The sequence below is a fragment of the Spodoptera frugiperda genome, chromosome 2, assembly GCF_023101765.2.
Source record: "Spodoptera frugiperda isolate SF20-4 chromosome 2, AGI-APGP_CSIRO_Sfru_2.0, whole genome shotgun sequence".
In the NCBI taxonomy this organism is placed as follows: Eukaryota; Metazoa; Arthropoda; class Insecta; order Lepidoptera; family Noctuidae; genus Spodoptera; species Spodoptera frugiperda.
Genome location: NC_064213.1, coordinates 9797898 through 9821294, shown reverse-complemented (window position 1 = coordinate 9821294; position 23397 = coordinate 9797898). Strand labels below are relative to the sequence as shown.

The 23397-nt window shown below is 37.3% G+C and overlaps 1 protein-coding gene across 5 annotated transcripts in view; it reads left to right on the top strand.

Annotated features, from left to right (window-relative positions):
- LOC118269123 (uncharacterized) overlaps window positions 1-23397 on the top strand; it is a 258041-nt gene that overhangs the window by 107170 nt on the left and 127474 nt on the right. The window contains exon 2 of one of the 5 annotated variants that reach the window (XM_050702038.1): window positions 13727-13847. The exons of the other annotated variants lie outside the window; for them this stretch is intronic. Coding sequence (XP_050557995.1) covers window positions 13772-13847 — 76 coding nt within the window. The 5' untranslated portion in view covers window positions 13727-13771. The remainder of the gene's footprint in view (window positions 1-13726; window positions 13848-23397) is intronic. 5 annotated transcript variants of the gene reach the window in all.

The window sequence follows — 23397 nt, the reverse complement described above, 5'->3', positions numbered from 1 at the left end:
TGCAGTAGTATTTATGCGGTTTGTGTGAAATGTGTTACATTCTACGTTAGCTGACGCAAATGAGGTTAAATTGACCTTCCTTAATAAAATGCAAAACATCATCTATTGGTTGTCAGGCGAAGTAATAGGTACCTATTATAAATATGTTATGGAAATTGGGGCTGATGAAATTACACATCCAGCTGTACGCGTATAAAACTGCTATATAGGTAAAATTGTTTTTATTAGTTGTCCTCCTTCGTCTCTAGATTAAACATTTTCCATAAACATATCATAGTTGTGCCATTACAAACGTGCGAACTCTCACGTCAAAAGAATGTGACTATCCTGCACAACTTGCATATGTGTAAACGAGAGATCTGATTAGAATGACTTATGAGAGTTCGCACGTTTAGATAGGCCAATCTATAAGCTCACAGTTTCAACTTCATCCCGCTACCAGCTCCTGCCTTGCACCGCTCACCACCCGACCTTCGCCCACACTTCGGGTCGTCAGGTCGCACATTTTCCTCTACCACTTATCAATACCACCTATACCAGTTACACTACTACGGTTCACGGACAATCGTGAAACCGTACTTAGGAGGCCCTATGTAACACGACCAACTGACTAGTGACGTCATGAGGTTTTTATCAATGTGCGTAGTTTTGTTTGTGATCTAGTTGTTTTGGTATTGAGCTGGGTTGGCTCTAAAATGGTGTTTAGAGATATATTTCGTTGATTTATTTTTCTTGTTTATTTTTATGAGTATGAGCAATCACGAGTGCGTGGCCTATCATATCAAATACGGTACTATTTAGCCGGGAGATCTCGTGAAAAGGGCACCTTGACATTGGTGACACAATTACCCTTGATGCACAAATTGAACAGTTACCCCTATTAAACATTATTAAACTGACATACATATTAAATTGTATAAACCTGAAAATATTCCTGCTCTAAGATTGAATTAAAATGCAGCAATTATTTATACCTATATATTAATTGCTCAGTCACTATGTATTGATTGTTCCCCGTAAAGCCCATTTCTCAGGAGGCCACAGGAAAATATAGGGCGTTGCCTTTTGTTACTGCTCCTATAAATACGTTACTGCTTATCATTTGTAAGTAAATAGCTCATCATGGACGTTTGTTAGTATTTTTCATAATAAATCAGACATAATGCAGGTGAAACAGTAAATAAACTATGAAAAAATGTTTTGGCTGTTGGATATGGTCGATTGATTTTTGTTTCCTAACTAAACTATTTTTTATTGAAAAATAGTCTTTATATACAGCGCACTGCTGCAACTAATTTAGTAGTATTTTATTCGATTTTTAAGTCTCAATTTATCATTCATTCCTCTTTCATAAAAACAATATAAGAAAGTAGCATTTTCTTAACATTTCACCATTTTCCTTTCACAATTATATTTCATAGAGCAGTAACGCAATAAAACGTTATTAAGTTATTATTTACGACTACAATAAATATTGCACATCTGAGTCACCCTGTAGTTTGCTGAGGAGAGCAAGGTTGCAACACTCATGCCTGCCACGTAATGTTGCATGGTACGGAACTTTATTTAATTCTAATAGTAACTGCATATTAAAACGTACTAAGTTAAGTAATTCTGTTTTTTATACTTATATTAAGCATGCAATCATATTACATGCACGTAGAAATCATGGCTTTTTTTTATAACTCATATAGCATCACATCTTTTAATGACTTCGTGACGATTGGGACACAAAAGTTTCGACACTGTGTCCCAAACGACAACTTACAATTTTAATATTTTTTTAGTGACGTTTGGGACACCATCAAAATATTTCATTTATTTGGTATAATCTGGTGAAAAGTTTTAAATTATAAAACGTATCTAGCAAAAAGCGTTTCTGGCTTATTCGTGATCGGTAAAGGCGAGGCACGATGTACAAATCCATACAAACATGTAATAATACGGTCAAAAATATTTAATTTAGTAATATAATATTATTCAGCCTGTCGATGTCGCTCTCTTATTCTTTAAATGCATCCGAACTAATGTTTTTGTCTAGTTCTAATTGATAGAATAAAGAATTATAGATTTTTTTTCAATATTTTATATGTTATAGTAGGTACTTTAGAACTAAATCTTGTTTTTGTAATACACTAACAGACTGATCTGGCTTTGCACGGGTGAATCTATTGAAATAATATTATATTACTAAATTAAATATTTTTGACCGTATTATTACATGTTTGTATGGATTTGTACATCGTGCCTCGCCTTTACCGATCACGAATAAGCCAGAAACGCTTTTTGCTAGATACGTTTTATAATTTAAAACTTTTTCACCAGATTATACCAAATAAATGAAATATTTTGATGGTGTCCCAAACGTCACTAAAAAAATATTAAAATTGTAAGTTGTCGTTTGGGACACAGTGTCCGAAACTTTCTCACTGTCCCAATCGTCACGAAGTCCTTATAATCCCTAAGGGGGCAGGCAGAGCCTGAAGTGCACACTGCACATATACCACTAACACTAATTTTACACCAGTCATGTTATGAGTCCCATGTACATAATAAGATTAAACTTATTAAGTACCAAAACTGTTTACCGTGCACCTATACCAAAATTCTGGGCTTAATACTGGGAAACTTTCAAAACACCGAATATCCACAATATTCTTTGCGCGACCCAGAACCAAAATCGTTCCTTTGTTGAGTGAAATGAGAGACAAAAAACCTTAAGAAATGTAGATGGAACTTCTGCAACCCTACCTGTACACTGGCTTGTTGCCGGTCGCCGCCCGTTCACAAGGTCGCACTTCGTGTTTGACACGTAATGCATCTAGTTTCTGTGCATTGTTTGTACATAAGTATGTTATTATTTTTAAATGCCTTTGTATATGTGTGTGGTAGAACTAAAACATCATGTTTTTCCACTTGTTTTGTAAGCTGTTGGTTCAGCTGACAGCCGGAGGCTTTGATTTCTGTTACGATTTTTGTTTTTGTTTGTCATCACGTCATTATAGACCATCGTACGTATTTTTTTCTATGCATATTGGAGTGTTGACAAATAAAGTTTTATACGGATTACACTAATTTTATATCAACATTCTATACATATTTTTAGAGGTTATATCAGACTTTATCGGGATTTTATCAGGTAATATTTAGATGATGTTGCAACTATAAAAACATTCTTCGATATCCCAAATCCTATCCTGGATAGCAACAAAACCGCTCCCAAATATCACATAACCAGCAAACGCAATACAACAATGATAATAAACAATCTACTTTCATGGAGCTGGTAGACCCCTGGACCTCTGGGCCCAGCACAACACAATACGTTACTCTGATGGAGTGTTTCCGTCGCCATGCCCTCGACGCACTCCGCCTGACCTGAGGGGCTTCGATAAATGATATGATGCAATAAACTTGTATTAATTTAATATGGACACGCTCGTAAAATTGAAGCAGATGGCAGCACTGTCGAAAATTGCTTATTAGGTGTTTTTGTAGATCATTGTTTTAGACTTTTGGGTGTAAGTTATAACTTGGCACGAAATTAGAAAATCTTATTTTTGTAATAAATGCCAGGGCATCCACAATTCATGTAAATTACATATTTGCCATGATTTGGGTTGGTATCTCCTATATCTACCTAAAACCAGGAGAACCTGATCATTATTGGGGATATTGAATATCCACAATTGTGGACATTTTGTTGAATTCGACAGAAAATGCGAAGTAAATCCTACAATACATTAATCCGATGAAGAGTTTCCGTTGCTTTGCCCTCTTTGGCACCTGACTCCCGACCTCAGAGGTCTGCAGGTGATATGGCGCAATAAACATGTACGCGTTAATTTCTGGCTGCTATTTCAATGTAGATGTTGTTAGTAGGTAACGTGATACCAGACGTATCGTTAGCTAAAGGTGGTGTAATGTTTCACCGTTTTTGGATCTTAGATATATAGGTAGTTGTTGGTACCTTGATCTGCGAATGAACTCTGTGTATGTATGTGTGCAAAATATAGTTAATCTATGAGAATACTTATTAATGTAATCTATTATAGCTTGGTAAATTTTCTTTAAAGTAATTACTGAAGCAATCTGTTTGCACTGCAACTAATACCATGAGAGTAACTATGTGAAGTAGGGGTGGTTTTCAGTGCTGCAGCTATGAAGATCATTCTATACTTTGCAGAAGGGTTGCACCAAATTACATCAATGTCTACAATTAGAGTATTTTATAACTATAAAATAAATAATAAAATAAAAAATATCTTCTGGCAGTTCATATTCTTCATTTTGTAACAATGTCAATAGGCTACTAACGTAGCGGCAAGTCACGATCTCGTCTGGAATTACAGACACATCATACACATGTTCTGCACAGACAAAAGACAAAATAATATCATGCGATTGTAACACTATTAAATGACTAGATGGCCATAATAGTCTTGAAATTTTAGATTTTTCTAAAATTCTACTAGATTTTGTACCTCTGATTCGATTTTTCTAGATTTAATGACCATTTTTCATCCATTTCATCTTTTAGAAACGCAATGGTCGGTTTTTCCGTGAGGTTGTCGTAACCATAACATTGTTTCGACCGAGAAATCTGAACTGAGCCAAAAGTGTCGCGTTTGCATGATAAAGGCAGCCGATTCACAATGGCGCCGCTAAAATGATGCACGGAGAATATCAAGCGTGATTATCATTATTAAGTGGATTTTTTGTGGTAAAAATGCTGGAAGTAATGTTGTTGAATACTAATGACTCACTCGTACAAAGAAAGAAATGTAAATATTATACATTTTGACAAGATTGCGTGATTTTTTTTTACAGCTTTTTAATAATTATTATGTTTAACGACTTACTCACGTAACAGTTTGGCGAGGACTTTTTTATTTTTGTTGCAATAACATCTTTAAGGTTTATTTTGATTCCTGGTTGAAATAGGCACAGCTTTATCTATTAACATAGTCCATTTTTTAACAAACTTATTCAAGGAACTTATTATTAGATACTTGCTCAAATTTAAACAAATATCCAGCTTGTAGCAACCATTTTTTCTGCAATTTGTCAATGAAGAATATCAAGATACTTTAGCTTGTAAAATAAATTGCATCCCCACATACCATTCTACATTGTAGACTGAAACTTATCTACTTTGTTGGTTCACGTGGTAGAGTCTGACATCAGGGAGAAGTAATTCGATGATATTCTTCCTTAACAAAAAAATATTACGTTATTATTAAGCAAAGTTACATATAACTGGCAGCATTTTACCGCTCACAGACTGCCGTGCGTCAAGTGTTCTTATTCATTGCGGAGGCTTTGTCTCTATGCTAATAGTGGATGGCCGGTCACCGTCGCGACCTGTCAGGATCGAAGGTCGAATGTAGGACGGAACGCGCCGACGATTCGCAAACGATTGTCGCTCGAACGTGACGTTATGTGCAAGGGAATTTCAGCCTTATTGACGGTGGTTTAGTTGGGTGGTTAGGTCGTATGCAACCGTTGTTTCAGCTATGTGCTGTGTTTAGATAATATATTTTTAGAGTCATATCCAATTATCCATATCTGGTTCATAATTCAAGGGGAGCATTGTTCCTTGGGTTTAGTGAAAACATCTTTGTCAGTAGTTTCGTTAGATACTTGCTAAAAATCCATCATCAACAATCCATCCATCCAATCTCCAACTGCATGAAATAAATCAGCCCTTTCATTTTAACATATAGCTCTGATTATTCACTTATTTAAATTAGACCACCTCACATTAGCCATATCTACTACACACAAGCAAAATCCTTCAACCAGTCCGCCGTTAGCAATAAACTAAGAATTCATAAACAGCTCACAGCCACTGCCATTTGCCATGAAACATGAAAACAATAAACTGAAGCGTTTTCATGTCTAACCTACATAGCTGTGAGGAACAAAAGGCATCGGCCGGCGTCGAACCTTGGCCCGACCTCCGCGCATCCTCGCTCTACATCACTATTGTTCGTTCCGGTTATGTGTGGGTGGTTAATTATTAATAATTCATAAATATATATATCATCTTCTTTTGTTCTTACGTTTGAACTAAAGATGTGTTTTTCTTTAATATGTTTGCGTTGTTTTTAGTACTAGGTAATTGGGTAATTTCTGAAGTATTTCTGAGGAAAGGAAGATGAGTAGAGTCTGAAGACTCAGTAGCAATATTGTGAATAATGATAATTGCAAGAGGGACTCAGAAATCTGTTCTCAAGAAGAAGAGATTGAAAACGATTATTTCAACCAAGAACAAATATGAAGTTATAACATACTAAGTATCTAAATACCGGTGCTCCGGCTCAAAGTCAAAGCATTTTTAAATTAATTCTAAATTAGGCACTTTTGAAACGTCAATAAAAAGCAGGAGTAGGAACGGGGTGGTTTTTAGTCAGTACGAGTCTGACACTCCCCTCGCCTCACCTAGGGCGGGAGAAGCCTTTGGATGATATAAAAAATAACTTTACGTTTTATTACAAGTTTTAATACTCCATAATGAATATCTAAGCGAAATCTCGAGGTTATTGTGTAATATTACTATGAGCATGACATACACACCTGTAGCACGATAATTGTACGACCGTGTCTCAGATCTCCACCCGCAAGACTAACATGAATGACACAGTAAATGAAGTGCGCACGATTTTCTCTAGACAATGGAAAGCTGAGGTGTTTAAAGTAGTTTAAACTGTAATTGGTTCCTAACTTTAAGACCCATTCTTAAATATTTATAGTTCTCATTGCATATGACAGAAAAGTATTTGATTTAATTCAACTTTAACAAATTGTAAAAAGTAGCATTTTTGGGTATAATTCGACAAAGAATTTTGACTTAAACAATTTTTTGGGACATCCAATTATTTCACACTTATACGTATAGAAATAAATCAACAATTGCACACGAGCCGCGATAAACGGCATGTCTGCAGCTTCCGTTGTTAGCTGTCACGGCGACAAAAGCAGTGTTTGTGATGTCTAGCGCACACGTTCGTTGCATTAGCATTCCATTTGTTCTCTCCTCCGTGTCTGCTAATTTGAATAAACTCGGAATATATTATATTATGACTGTAAACAAACTATTAGCGGGATGTGCCTGTCTGTGTGTACACTCGTATTTGACCTAGCACCTTGTAACTATTGACATAAGAAAACGGCAGGTGTACCCGTTGTACCGTGTTATACACTTTAGAAGTGCTGCCAAAAGTTTGTACCAGATATAAATGAATGTTTGATCAGATGGTTATAATTAGGGTTTTTAAATACAAAGATGAAAGTGTAACGAAAGGTTCGACTGTTACTATAAAAGACAAATGATGAATAGTAACAAGAAATGGTTTGAATTTTATCGATTTTTAGTTTCATCATGTGAAAAGTAATGTCGTCTTCGTCTGGTTTTAATTACGTAACTAAGAGTTTTAGCCTCAATTTACTATCTGAATTATTTCTCAAACAAACCTACAGTTTACTAACAAATACAACCAACGAACAAGGTACCAAACCAAAGATTACTTTCTTAACATTAATGATAGATTACAAATATTATTAATTGGGTTAAGAAACGTGATTAAAGTCGGCACAGTCATAGTTGATCAACATCAATCATGGACAAACAGCTTTGGAACTGCGGCGACTCATCGAGCTACACAACCAGTTTATCAAGACCTCGCTTGGTATGACCTTTTCGCATATACAAGGGTCAGTTTGTACTGGTTGTATATGTTGATATGTAGCTCTATATACAATGCGCGTAACTAAAAATACTTAATTAGGTGTAATGGGGTATAATGAAACGGTTACTTTGATTCATGATGCCTTTAAGCTAACTTGATGTCTGATTGATGTAATTTTTTCTTGTTTTGAAATTATATTGTTGGAATGGTATGAGTGATATGATACTAGCTTGGGTCATGGTTTCTCTTGCTGTGTTTTAAGCGTAGTTTAGTATGTAGTACGTAACCCGTAAGTATATTTCCATAAGTGGTGATTTCTATTGCTGCCAGAGAAATGCGTACATATCTGTGTCTTCAATCATTGTCGTTGATAAATATAGCGCATTTTTTAAGTGTTATCACACTTAAAAAATGAACTAAATATCCATATCGATTACGAGTAGTGTGTTTTCAAACCTTACCTTATTCTACACACCTTTATTCTGCCCTTCTACTTCATGCCGTCTTTGCATGAGTGGTATTCTTTACATAGAATGCAGTGGACAAGCAGTTCACGGTGTACTAAGCTGGTTATATTTCTATTAGCTGCAATATCCCCTCAACACCCGCTACGAGGTGGTCCAGACCAATCGCAAACCAGGAACCATTCCAGTTTGTATACCTAGTACAAGAACAGGGGTACTAAACATAAAACGGTTATGCAAACAACATATTTTTCAGAATGTTTCTATTTTGAATGAATATTCTTAGGTTAATTTATGTTTTTCGGCTTACTCACGTAACTGTTTGATGAGGAACTCGACTAGTTTCAAACCATTCTAGAGGTTCATATCCATGAGCAGCATTCCGCGATACACGACGCAGTGACTGTCACGCTGTTACTGATAGGGTTCTGTGGCTAATTTAATTTGATGTTTTCTCTTTTTTTCTCCATTAATCATAGTGCCTTTTACATTGCGACTCATGCCAACTAGAAAAGATGCTAGCTAGTGAAGATGGTAACATTTCTTTTCTAATTCAAAATTAAAAAAGAAAAAAAATTGTAGATTTCTAGTAGTGCTAAAAATGGTGGGTAAAAAAATATTAAGTGTAGTAATGATATCTATAAAATCTTCTTATACAGGGCTTAATAGAACTTATCACAGAACAATGAACCTAAAACAAACAGTTGACGATCCCTACTTCATCTCGCTGCTCCATCACACGTGCGGAGTGGACGGCGACCACCTGCCGTCTGACCTGCTTTGATTCCTGCCGGCATTACCTTCGACCCGACCATTAATCTCAGTACAACCTTAATGAATTGCTCGCGCTCGTACTCCGATCCCATGTTACATGTACGATTAGTGAGCTCAGACCACACTGAATGAGATTACATCGTGTCATTAAAAATGTTATTTAGATATAAATTGATAGATTGCAATGCAAGTCTGATTATTTCTGTGACTACCGATCTTGATATACCTGCATTTCCCGAAAGCTTTAAGCATCACCAACAGAAGAGTTTCTCTGTCATTCCACTTAGAAAAATAAATATGCATTACTTAGATTATTTGTAAAATTTTTAGTAACGTTTCGTACTTACTAAGCTTCTCATTTGAAAATGAAAATCATATAAAACAGAACAGATATATGAAGAAAAAAATTACGTTTTATGATTCTTTACATTAAGTGGCAGTGTTTACAAGTGCTAAAAGCTTAATAACAAGTCCTGTAACTCTACAACATTACTTTGTAGTGTATGTACCTTCCTCTCTCCTGTTAGATAGGTAATGTAATGTAGATTAAGATCCTAACAACCCGCGATAGTTTTAGTAGCAACCACTTGTGAGGGCTCATAGAGATGCGACACACATGTTAATCTTCGAATAAATTAATCGATGTCACAGATTAGCAAATCATATAAAATATTTAAAAAAATGTAAATGATTTCATACAAACGGTTTGTTTCTCATTCAAAGTTAAAATATTAAGAATAGTGCTAAGCTGAATTTAATGTTTATGTTTTTGCAAATGAATAAATCACGGTATTTTGAATAATATTTATTCTCTAAAATGAAATAAGAAAAATGCACAGTAAAAATGACAATAGTTAGATGTCTAAATTAAAATAAGAAATGATTTATGACGCCAATAAAATATTTTTGAAGACGTTTGGACGTTAAAACATCTTTATTAGCAATCTTAACTGTTTAATACCTACTAGTAAACGTAGACCACCCGGTTTCGCAGCTGCAAAACGAATATCGATATTTATTCCACGAAATCGCAGCACTATTTACTTAATGTTAGTCGAACGTACCACGATGGAGGTCTCATTCATAAATCTCGTTGGCTAGGAACAACACCGTTACATCCCTAGCAGATATCGACTGTCGACCGACTGATTTAGTCGTGAGCTCTACTTACATTTTATACCTGTTACATTATTTAAAACATTACTGATGTATATTTGCGTACTGTCAATCTGTAATATTATTTGTATGTAGGTAGAGAAGTCATACAGAAAAAACAAATATGAGAAAAAGAAAAAGACCTTGTGAGGTTGCAATATTAGCGGAAACCAACACGAAATAAAATCAACTAAAATCTAAATCATTTTGAAAATGTTTCCTGCCAAACTTGGGACTCTTAACTCAGCTAGAAAACAATTAATACACATTACATTGTAAACCTCTATCCAAGGAAATAACAGCCCGGACCTGCGGATTACCTAGCGTGCTTAGCGGGGCTCCGGTTCCGGCAGTAGGAACGGGCTGGTTTTTAGTCAGTAAGAGTCTGACACTTCCCTCGCCGAGGAAAGTCATAGAATTATTTTTCCATGTTAAAAAAGGAATAACTACAGTATTTGTTACACTTATTACACAACTTCAGTCGAACAACACCCAACCCAAGAATTTTTCAGACATAACAATTTTCACTTAAGTGTGAATCCTTGCATAACGTATTAAGCAAACTATGAACATACCTACCTACCTACATACATACCGTACATAGATGAATCTGTAAATAAGACAGATGTGAATATAGAGATACACGACGATATAGACAGGATGCTACAGTTGGCGGCGGTGGTGTGTCAGCACAGCAGTGCCACGTAATTGGCACCACTTTCTACTTATACACTTACACGCGGACTGTGTACAGCGTGCTGTTTTTATTTTCTGTGTTAGAAAAGTCCCTACTCATGTTGTACCTAAAGGAAAAAATCTATGCTCTCAAACTTTTGCATTTTTATATGCATGTCTAAATATACTCTTTTATGTAAAAAATATCAAATGAATCTGATGACGCTGCTTGCAACATTTAAAAAATGTTATAAATGTATTGAAGAACTCTGATTTGTCGAATGCTAAGAGTGTATGCTTACGACGTGATATCTCTTTAACAAATGATCTCGTTCAGTTAAAAAAATATTAGAGACAAAACGTAAAAACCCCGAAACCCAACAATCTTTTTTAACCCAACCAACAAAAATACCCATTATTCAATCCTCTTTCAATCTAATATTGCTAAAAAATCAGAACAAACAAATAAAAACACGCTGTACATGTAGTGTCACCTAGCTCGCGTGTCCACTGTAATGGCGGCTCGGAAAAAAGCCTCAATTGAACGCAATTGACGGCACCGAGTTACTAGCGATCTGCGCACGACGCAAACACCTGGCGCACGCCCAGGGTTCACATGTATTAGGAAAATTCTTTTCTTTTTATTGTACAGTTATATTTTTATCTTGGTAGTTTCAGGATTAAAATGTGTAAGGAGAGGTTTTCTGATGTTGCTGTTGTCTTTTGATCAGCGTAGGTAATTGAAAGACTTAATTTTTAGTCCCTAATTATGTTCGTGAAAAAATAGAGACAAGCAACGTTGCTAGGAGACTTAATTCTGAATAATGCAGTACTAACACAAACCAAGAAAAGAGAAACAATAAAATAAAATAAAACAATAAAGTACAAATCGTAAAATCGGAATAATCTCATGAAATCAGTATTTACAGCTAGCAAAACTCATAAAATGAAGTACATAATAACAAACAACCGTGACCTACTCCTGTATCTATCAGTAAAGTAGGAAAGTACCAAGAAAATCGCAACTGGCAGCCCTACAAACAGCTCGCGGGCACAGCGCGCATGCGCGGAGCGGGCGCGGCGCGTGCGTCGAACACGCCCCGCAGAAACTAGACCGACGCCATTTAAATTTGACCATTGTCACGGAAACAGAGGCCACGAACCAAACGAAAGTCGTTTTTGTATTCATTCTGATATGAACTACTAAGATTTTGTAGGTTATACGTACAGACAGATGGACCCATTTGGTAATATTTGAGGAGTTAGGAAAGTCCACGTCTATTAAGGCATTTTATGACTGAGTTTGTCATGTGCCTACTTATTTACTTACATAATTACGCGTGGGCAGGTTAAAAAGTGGAGGAATCTGAAGATGTATTTGGAAGACCAAATATTTAAAAAAGAATAAGTCTATTTATTTATTTTAATTTGTGTTTAATAATAATATTGTAAACTAATCATATGCACGGTTAAGCATGAAGTTTTAGGTTGGCGTCTAAGGTCATAATACTATTAATGTTTATCTATCCAATATTAAAATTTGCAAAAGGTAGTTTTTCATGGTCATGGAGCACGAGTTAAAAACAACAATATACGTATAATAGTTATGTATAACTATTAAAACTAAAATCACTGAAACAAACTGTTCAAAACATCGGTTGTTAAGAATGCAGAAGTCTAATTCGTTTCACTCCAATTTAGATGAGAGGTCAGTCACCCAAGTTCATCTTACCAACACCCCTTAATAAGCAAAAACCGTAAAGTTACTGCAGCAAAAAACACTTGAACTTAAACATTGAAGCTGCCAAACTAGTCTAGGAGTCACCTTTTTGCAGTAGACCAGTCATAATCGAAAATAATGGAGTGTCTCTACCTCGATGAAGTATCGCCGCCAAAGAATTTATCGGAACCCATTAATGATCGATTTTTTACGCATTCCTATCGAGCCACTGTTGTCTGTGATGCCGTTTTTCTATCGGAGAAAACCTGAAAAACTTATGTTATGTATTCTATTTTAGTATATAGCTAGTTTTTTTATGTAAATGTGAAAAAAATATATTTTTTAATTAAAATTTTAAAATAGGCGTAAAAATTATTTAGTTTAATACGCATTCAAAGATTTTCATAGAATTGTAAAAACAGTTAGCAACTGGTCATTAAACACGAATCTTTGAATATCATGTTGAAAAAACTGACTTTTGTTTTAACCCATTAGGAACACTAGAAATAGATTTAGGTAAATAAATCAAAGTGTCGAGTAAATGAATAATAAACATTAATTGTATTCATACAAAATTGTTTAGTCTAAATAACTGCACTTATTTTTATTCCGCTGACCGTTTTTGTGGCTGCGATCTATCGTACGGTAGCTCAGTAGCTTGCGCTTGCGCACGTCGGAATCTTAATGAACTTGGACCGAATTCGTTGTACATAAGTAGTTTTTAATGTGTAACTAGCGTGTGTAAGTAGTGGTGTCGATTACATGTGTTTTTGTTATAGGACATTAACTAGACACTAATTTATGTTTGTATATTCAATAAGTCATATCATCCTGTGTTTTTACGTGTTTTTTAAACTTTAAAACCAATGAGCCTTGTCATCGTCTACTTGAAAACAGTTAATGACTTAATACTTTGTGTTTTCTTGCAGCCTATTCTGACTATTAAACTAATTTGACTAGACTAGATATTTCTTTGTGACAATAACAACACTTATAATTCAAAGGGCCTTCTAGTTTAAAACAACACCATGTATCTGACCAAACCACAGATGTATAAACACTTCTCTCTTCTAATTTCAAACGTTCAAATAACGTCTTCTAAACAAGGGACCAATCACAGTACGTTAAGATGACGTGATGCACATGTGCTAATATGACGTAGGTACCGTGCTAACGAGCGAATATTTGGTGAATATATAGTAGGTGGGGTTGTATAGTCAAGACGAGTGTATGATATCAATTTGTAGGGTGTTGCGATGTCGGGGCGCGCTGGCGGCTGATATGCAGCACTGATGATCGCCTCGCTCTCAGCCCGCCGCGACGTGGACGCAGAAACGCCGGTCGTCTGGCCCTCATGGTGTTACTCAGGTATTACACGGTGAATAACCAGATAGGGATACCTAATAACATTCTATGTTGACAAAGATTGAAATGTAAACGTGTCATTATTTCTTTTGAGCAGTGCTAAGTCCATGAGTAGACGAAAGATTCCAAAAAAGTATTCGTTATTCAATAAAATTTAGTATTTTCACTGTTACATAATTATAGAACAATTTTATAGAAAAATTGCAACACCATTTTGCACTAAATAAAACACATCTTACTACAAAATCTATTACCGTCCCTCAAATACCAAACTTAAGCCAGGAGGCGTATTTAAAAAACAATTTCATAAACCCATTTCACTTAGTTTCCCTCAGTTTACACCCAGTTTCAAGTCAGTAATATGGATAACGTACAACCTATGCCTCATTACAACGCTCAGGAAACAACTAGAGCCATCAAAGCACCATAACTCATCTAAATGTTTCTTGAAACGGTAGCGGATGTTAGGAAAAAATGGTAGGCAATCTGCTGTAAGAGGTAGTTAGTAACTAGGAGGCTGGGCGTAAGACAGGAGAGAGGGAGAAGGTCCAATGTGTTAGGAACTTTTTTGTATTGATCTGAAAGCCTTATTAGACAAGCCATAATTATTTAGCTGATGGAAAGAAGTCGAAATAGCACTGATTATTATTTTTAAATCTATTAATGCTATGTTCCACACATGACTTAAAGATTACATATAATAAATTCATGTGTGTAATACATGTTCATGATTTAGGAATCATGGTAACTTCTTAAGATAACTTTAGTAAGAAGTTTATCTATTCTTTCTTGTTTGTAACCAGAAGATCTTCTGGATCTATACTGTTGAAAGACTACACCACGAAACGAATGTTTCAATTATTGACAGTTATTTTTTAATTACTTTTAACATATTTTTTCTTTAGATATTATCAACCAAGAAAACTTTTGTAAGTCAGACTTCTGTATCTGCACGTTGAGTGCTGTAAAGTGAGGCTGGTTTATGCGCGCAGTGGGTGGCGGAGTGGCAGGTGCGCGCGCATTTCCATACGTCTTCCGTACTCGTGCGCACGCCCAAACGACGCGTAAAGCGGTGCTTGAGGTTTTTTCAGAACTTTTAGAAAATCTTGTTTGTTGAAAGAGTTTATTTGGTTTCCTTGGTTTTTTGGTGTCCCTAGTGTGTGGAGTGAGGTTATTAAAGAAACATAGAGATTCGTTCATTAAAAACTATTAAGTATCTACATATTTATTGGAGTGGAAGGAGGGTAGGGAGGCCTTTGTCATGCAGTGGGACGATCAAGGCTAAAAATAAATGAATTAATCTATTTATTGATATATTGCTCTTTATGTATTAAGCTGACGGTGTCTAGTAAAATAAAATGACGTGCAAAATTATATCTCACGTTCCCATACATTTCACCAATAAATACAATGTTCTTGAAGCAAAGTATCTAATCGTGAGACTTTCCATCAAATTATCAAATTCCTACCAACTAGCTTGTTGTTCCTACTTACAAGCCATTGTCGATAGATTACGAGCAATCACCAATTATGGTACTAAGTGGGCACCAAAAGTACCACCTTCTAGTCACTTTAGGTAGCTAATTGAACACTTTAAACTTGTAACTTCTCACACATTTTTTGGAAAGTCATCGTGACTTTTGTTTTATATAAGTCACGTATACTATGAGTCCAAAATACTCAGGATTTGTTGTGTACAAATATATGTTTGTAGGAAAAAAATGGCAGACGTAAGTTAACAAAAAATACTCCAGCTCCTAATTGCCTGTCAGTTAGATTAGAATAATAGCAATTATTGCGAGTTATGCTTCGTGGTTTTCGCCTCATAATAAAATTGTTATTGCTCTCGTTTGTAATTTAACAGTCTCTGGCTACTTATTTGTGAATGAAAAATAGTAGAGTTTATTTCTTAAGTATCTAACCTCAGTGACTTTTTTATGTGGGGAGTGTCAGGCTTTTACTGACTAAAAACAGCCTGCTCCTACTACTGCTTTTTGAGCCGGAGCCCCGGTAACCTGCTAGACCGTGCCCAGTGCCTACAATGTATTAAAACAATACAACTGTATTTTTTGATATTCTTTGGCCTTAATCTGGACTTGTCGAAAATATTATGAATTTTAAGATACTACAAAAAAGGTTGACAATTGCTTGTGACGACTAGATAATAAACTCACGAGGCTGTCTCAATATTTATTATTATTACGTTATATTTATTACATTTCCAATTTTACATTATTCGTGTACCAACAGAATTAGTGCAGTCAAATTTACTGGCAACTTTATTTATTTGTTACCAGTGTTGCCACACCTGTATTGTTATTTATTACTTTTTCAACACGTTCCACATTTAAAATATTAACCGTTAGAATAATAAATTCGAATTCTCACTTGATTTTATTTGAATTTAGAATCGAATTTATTACAATTGTAATGTCGGCCATTTGCAAAAATAATTGGAAAAGAAAATACAAAACTCTCATAATTATGAATCTCGTGTAGTTAAATTAATATAAAATATTTAAAATTAGTATATTTATCAATAAAATAGTCAAGTATAAACCAGCAATTTTCTAAAGGCCAGAACAGCTAATTCATTATTTATGAGATCTTCATCTTGTTCTACTTTAGCGTGGCTGCAATGTCGGGTTATATTCAACTATTCATAGATTTATGAACGACTCGCCTCACACGATTTTAATCTTTATGATTAGCAAAGATTATAAAGATGTTTAGTTGTAATAGTAGCTTGTGATTGATGATTGGAAGTTTATATGGAGACATCTATAAATTGATTCGAATTTGTTGATAGAATAGAAAAATACGTAGCCATTTGTTTTTATTTCTTTACCTTTTTAAAAGTGTTCTTGTGTCTAACTTCTTTCAACAGCATCGATAATGTATGAATGAATGAGATGTCATTCAATTCGGTTTTTATTCGAGTTCGAAAATACAATTAATAGAAAAAATTTTGTTTGAATTTAAAATAGAATAAAATTAATTGTCGAATAAATACAACGTCACGCCTTTTATCTCCGAAGCGGTAGACAGAGGTGCACCTGCACGGCACGTAATGCTACTGTATAACGTACACCTACTTTTCTATAAGTCCCATGTAATATAGGATAAGCCTATTGCCATATACTGAGCACAATTAAAGACTCCATGCCACTACTGAGAAATATTAATAAAACCAAAAAACGGGAATACCGACCCGGGAATCGTACCATTCGACCAACGAGGCAGTTGAATTCTTGAATTATGTCCAAAATTACGACTGAACTAATAAAACAACTTAAAAAGTGACACCCACTCACTTCCCTCCGCGCGCGCGCACGGTGCAGTGGTGCTTTTATTGCTGCTAATTATTATTTTTTTGTTCTCTGTTATCTACGTGATCTATTCCGGTTTGTGTTGTTTTTGTTGTGCGCCCTGTGTCTGAGTGTGGTATAAGTAAGTAGTTAGGTGAATTAATCCACGTAATTACGTTATATTCAGCACACTTTCGGTAAGTCCATTTATTTCTTTTATTGCGGGTGACAGGATATAAATTTGTGTGTGATTTTTTACAGTTTATTTCTTTATAGTCGTACTAAGCTGTGTTGTTTTCATTTATTGTTACCGGGAATTCAATCGTAGTATAATAAACAATGTCGTCGCACAATGACCCGCCCGATCGCGATGGCTTTCGAAAAAGTCGACTAACTCCGCGATCGCCGCCGTGTAGCTCGAAGCGACTATTCAGTGAGATTGAATCTCCAACGTACGCGACTCCCGAGGATAGGTCGTCCAAGCGTGTACAAACGTGCGTTTCGCCGAATTTGACATCCCCGGCGAGTGAGAGTAATAAGGGCTACACGGACCTTATGACTGAGGCAACACAATTATTGTCGAAAATAAATGAAATCGTGCTCGATTCGCGTCTAGCCACAGGCAGCAAAACCACGATAGTTGAGCTAACCCAGCGAGTCACGGGTATTGTCGCGATTTTGGCGGTGAAATCGTCCTGCGTCGAGACCAAATTGTCTAATGCGGAACGTGAGTTAGACAGGTGTAAGTCGTCGTCTTGCATGACAGCGGAAAAAAAACGGTCGATAATAAAATGTCATATGCCGAATCTTTGAAACTGCGTTTGCCCAGCAAGATCGCGCCCGCGATGGAATCCCGCGCCCCGCTTCCGTGTGTTGTCGCCTACCCGACAACCGAGCGCTCAGCTGATTTTGCGTCGTCATCGGCGACTAAACAGGCGCTCATGAAGGCGATCAAACCCTGCGACGACGGTTTCCAAATTGTAGGAGTGAAAAAAACCGCGAAGTCGGGTGTCGTATTGCGTGTTGCTAACGAGCGGCAAATAAAGAAACTCGAGTCCGTAGCAGCTATTCGTACCGCCGGTTTGCGTTTAGAAAAGCCAAAAGGTCGTAGGCCGCGTATCCTTGTCAAGGACGTCCCTGGTTCTATGGAGGACGCCGCGTTTTTGACCTCACTGTATCGTCAAAATATAAGTGGGGAAATCGAAGTAAAGGAGCAAGATTTTATAAAATCTTGTAAAATTACCCGCCGGCGTACTTTGCAAAACGGTCGCAAGTGGGTTGGCATTGAAATAGACGCGAATATTCGGAAACATCTGGTTACAACCAAAGACAAACTTTTTATAGACTGGGCTACTTGCCGTTTCATCGATGATGTTGAGATTGTAAAGTGTCATTTGTGTCAGCATTTCGGTCACGTTAGAAAGCATTGTACTGTAAAAACACCCACCTGCGCTAATTGTGCCGAGTCGCATGAGACCGACACCTGCCCTCATACAAATAATAAAAATTTTGTACCGACATGCGTGGCGTGTAAACGCTTTAAAAAACCTCACGACCACCGTTGTGGTTCGCCCGAGTGTGGTACCTACAAAGCGAAACTTGAACAACTTATCTTAACTACAACTTATTAAATAACAACATGGATAGGTTGACTATAGGACAGTTAAATCTCCACAATGATAGGGTTGCGACGTCCGAGTTAGACAAACTAATAGTCGACTATCAACTTGACATAGTACTTGTTCAAGAACAATATCAAAATGCCCACTTAAGGCACAGGGTAGTGCAGCTGAACAGTAGGTCACGAGCTGGAATTTACGTCACGAGATCACCTAATTTTACAGTAACATCAATAACTAATTTAATGACGTCACACTGTGCCGTGGCGGAGATTGCTTCGGGAAACTATAAACTTTACGCTGTGAGCTGTTACTTTCAATATTCTGACTCAGTTACTCCTCACATTCATCACCTCCGTAACGTCTTGCAGTCACTTTCTGGCTCCAAAGTTATCATTGGCGCCGACGTCAATGCGTCTTCATCTTTATGGTATGGCAAGGTTAGGGCTACTGACATGGAACGGCGTTGTGCCGTTGAGGAATTCATTGCCGAAATGAATCTCTCCATACATAACACCCCTGATGCACCACCTACTTTTTGCAGCCAAATGGGCGAATCTTGTATTGACGTCACACTCTCTAGTTCGGACGTTAGCTTGGATAGGTGGCGTGTCCTACCGGATGCGTCATGTAGTGACCATCGCCTGATCGTGTACGAATTTGTTTCGGGATTACCCCAGGGTCCAACACTTTGCAGTAGTGGCTTTAGATATAAAACTAAGGGCGCGGACTGGAACTTCTTTAGCTTATTATTTGCATCTCAGGCCACAGACTTCACTCGCGGAGACCTTTCGGCCGAAGAAGGTGCTGAAATCATGTCGGATACTTTTACTTACTGTGCCGACATTGCGTTTGGTCGGGGATCCTTGACCAGTACGCGCAGATGTGACTGGTGGAATAATTATCTGGTTGAACAGCGTAAATGCTTCCGTAGAGCGCGTAAACAGTTAAATAAATTAAAGAAACGTAAAGTCACAGGTTTTGCATTTGATGAAGCATTGATTGCGTTTAGAGTTGCCAGGTCACGCTATAGGGCTTCAGTGGAGAAAGCCAAGGGTAACCTGTTGCGGAGAGTAGTGCAGAGGCTGGATAGCGAGGGTCCGTGGTCGCCTCTGTACCATGAGTTCAAAGCCAACAGATCCGTCGATCTGGCGTTCGTACAGAACATAAAAGTCAACAATGTTCACACCACTGGTATTGAGGAGACAACGGAAGTTCTACTCGATGAACTCATCCCTGACGATATATCCGAGACAGACAATGATTATCATCAGCAGATTAGGTCGTGGGCAGCTATACCGCCCGATTCACCGGTGTCTGATCTACCTTCCGTCAGCGAGCTCGTAACTGTTGTTAAAACCTTGCCTTTGAATAAATCGTCTGGTGAGGATAAGGTTTCAAATAAAATGATAATAGAAGCGTGTAAATCTGCGGCTGATGCGATCCTGACCGTGTTTAATCGTTGTATAGCGGAGGGCGTCTTTCCTCGTATATGGCGACGTGGATTCATTCGCATAATACCTAAGAATGGAAATAAACCACCCGATGACCCTAAGTCATACCGGCCTATTACGCTTTTACCATCATTAGGAAAACTCCTTGAGCGGCTTATCGTTCCTCGTTTAATGCCCGGTGGACCGAAATTTCACAATAATCAATTTGGCTTCACTGTAGGTAAATCTACTGTAGACGCGGCTCTCTCTGTCCGAACCACGGTGAATTCATCTGAGCACAAATATGTAGTAGGCATTTTTCTAGACATTTCCGGTGCCTTTGATAACGCGTGGTGGCCAATGTTACTCCTAAAACTTAAAGGGCGTGGCTGTTTTAGTAACATATACAAAGTAATATACACGTATTTTCTTCACGGTTCTGTAAAACTGAAACTTGGTCATTGTTCGCGGTCGAAGTCTTTGTCAATGGGATGTCCTCAGGGCTCGGTTATTGGCCCGTATTTATGGAATCTAGGGTTTGATGATTTGCTCGCGATCCCCCTTCCTTCTGGTTGTACATTAACTGGATATGCGGATGATGGCCTTTTGTTAATACAGTCAAATACCCGCGCCGGACTGGAGAATCTAGCTAAGGACTGCCTCGGTGGGATCTCGCGTTGGGGCGAACGTAATCGATTAACTTTTGCACCACATAAAACCTACCAGCTATTGCTTAAAGGAAACTTGAAATCTTGGCCGTCCATTAAATTCCAAAACGTTCCCGTAAAACGAAAGGAGTCGGTTTGCTATCTCGGTCTAGTCTTAGAAAAAAACTTTTCTTTTATTGAACATATTAAGACTATTAGTGAGAAAGCTAAAAATAATTTCTATGCACTCACGCGAATTTCGAAGGCGACCTGGGGTCTCTCTTTTCTTACGCTCAAAACCATATATGGAGCAACCTACCTGGGATGCGTGTGCTACGGGGCACCAGTATGGGCTGATAGGGCCACAATAGGCGCGGTACGGCGGAAGCTTCTTCAAGGTCAGCGTCTAGCCTTGATCTTTCTGTGTAAGGCTTATAGGACGGTTAGCACAGAGGCCCTACCTGTGCTCGCGGGACTACTTCCAGTCGATCTTGAGGTGCAGCGACGTGCTGCTATGTATTACAATGCGAGACCTAACTTTTCCGCAAACTTTCTAGCACAACGTGATCGAAACAAAATTGCTAGACTGCTTAAGCCATTAACGGACGTCTGGGATGAGCTTCTAATTGAATGGCAGTGCAGATGGGAATCTTCTACCAAGGGCCGTCACCTTTACCAGTTCTTTCCATCCGTGCATGAGCGACTGGAGAGGACATGGCTGGAGGTGGATCACTGTGTTGCCCAGTTTCTTACTGGCCATGGCAACTTTAAAAGCAAATTGTTCTCATTTAAACTCGTTGATTCACCATGGTGCCAATGTTCGACAGCGGAGTTGCAACATGAGCAATCCGCCCATCACATACTCTGGGAGTGTGGTCTCTGGCAATCTGAGCGTAACACTATGTTGGATAATTTAACTGTTTCATCAGGTGTAGTCTATTATACGGACCTTGTGGAGTCTAGAACGAATTTCCGTGCGTTTAGGCGTTTTTGCCATACCTATTATTGGAAGCAAGTATAACAGCTCACACATAGGACCCACTTAGTTTTAAGTCAAATTTCCGTGGTGCTTGGCGACTGGGCTTCTCCCAGTTGTGGAGTCTCTTTGTGCCTTAAGGCTTAAGTCATTCTGTCTCCTGCATTAAATTCACCGAGGGAAGTGGAAACTATCGTTTTCTTTTCTTCTCCTCTAATAATATCTTCTGATTTATTTCGTTGCGGGATCCAAGACAGTCATTCATTTCCCTGGGACGCGCCGGACTTCAGTGTTCCGGTGTTTTCATGGTTGTATCTACTGTAGATCCTGGCTTACAGGAGTTGCAGCGGTATGGGAGGTTGTGGCGGGCTTGTCCCATAAAAAAAAAAAAAAAAAGACACCCACTCCCCTCTATAAAGAATCTGGTAGTAGGTAACAAAATACAAGATTTTTACGAATTCCACCATTTATTATTTTACTTTTATAGTAAAACTTCTTTTAAACTTTGATTTATTGTTTCCAGTAGTAACACCTACTTTAAAATAGGTCACTTGTTTTACTAAAGTTGCGTAATTTTTCACGTCAGATTATCTGTCTGTCTGACAGACTTCCTGTGTTAAGTTAAATGTCAAAATTTACCAGAAGGAATTAAAAATACTGGTTTTGGTATTAGATATAGGTCAGTAGTCCTTGTCTTATGAGAAAAGCTTAAAAGAAAAAAAAATGCTTATGATCTGTAAATACTTACAATATCTTTATTATGACAAAACTGCTCGAGTCACCTCGAACAATGAGTTCTGGATAACTCCTTTACAACACTCAATTTTCGCCACTAACGCTATGGTAACTGGTGAAAATTGGGTCCAGGAATCAACCCTTAAACGGCATTAACTAAAAATCACAGTTTAATCACGTAATTAATGGAGAAAACTTTTACTAGTTTCGAGTCACAGAGGGGACTCTTCATCATAAGCCGCGTGATCAGACGCGAGGACGTCGCGCAGTCTACGACAGCCTTATACGGCAGTTTAGCTTTCGATCATTGACTGACGAACCAACCCCAATAGAAGCCGACCAATATTAATCAATTAACTATGATACCAATTATCACAAACCATTTGTTCTCCATATCAAAACATTTATGTTTGTGCAAACTAATGCAAAACGTGAATTATATTAAGTTATTGTCATATTTAGCCAATTTATAGCGCGTTTAATTTACTAAAATATCCGTAGCAATCTAAACTGTACGAGTTTTAGAACGAAGTTGGGGCCGCAAGCGTTTTGTCCAGTAAACAGTAATTAAGTTATTATTTAATGAGGTTCCTGTTCTGTTATTTCTGTATAAAGTTATATTTAATAGTCATAGAAAATTACGCGAATTAAAAATAACTGTAGGGAGAATTTTACGTGACTACTTTTCACTATAGATGCTAAAACACTGAATTTTCTGATAAAGAGATTCATTACCTGTTCTTATTTTTTATACGAAAATGAAAACCTTGTTAAGAACAGATGTGGAATTTATTTATTAAGGTTACCTGAAGCCCAGCCTATGTAACTACTAAAC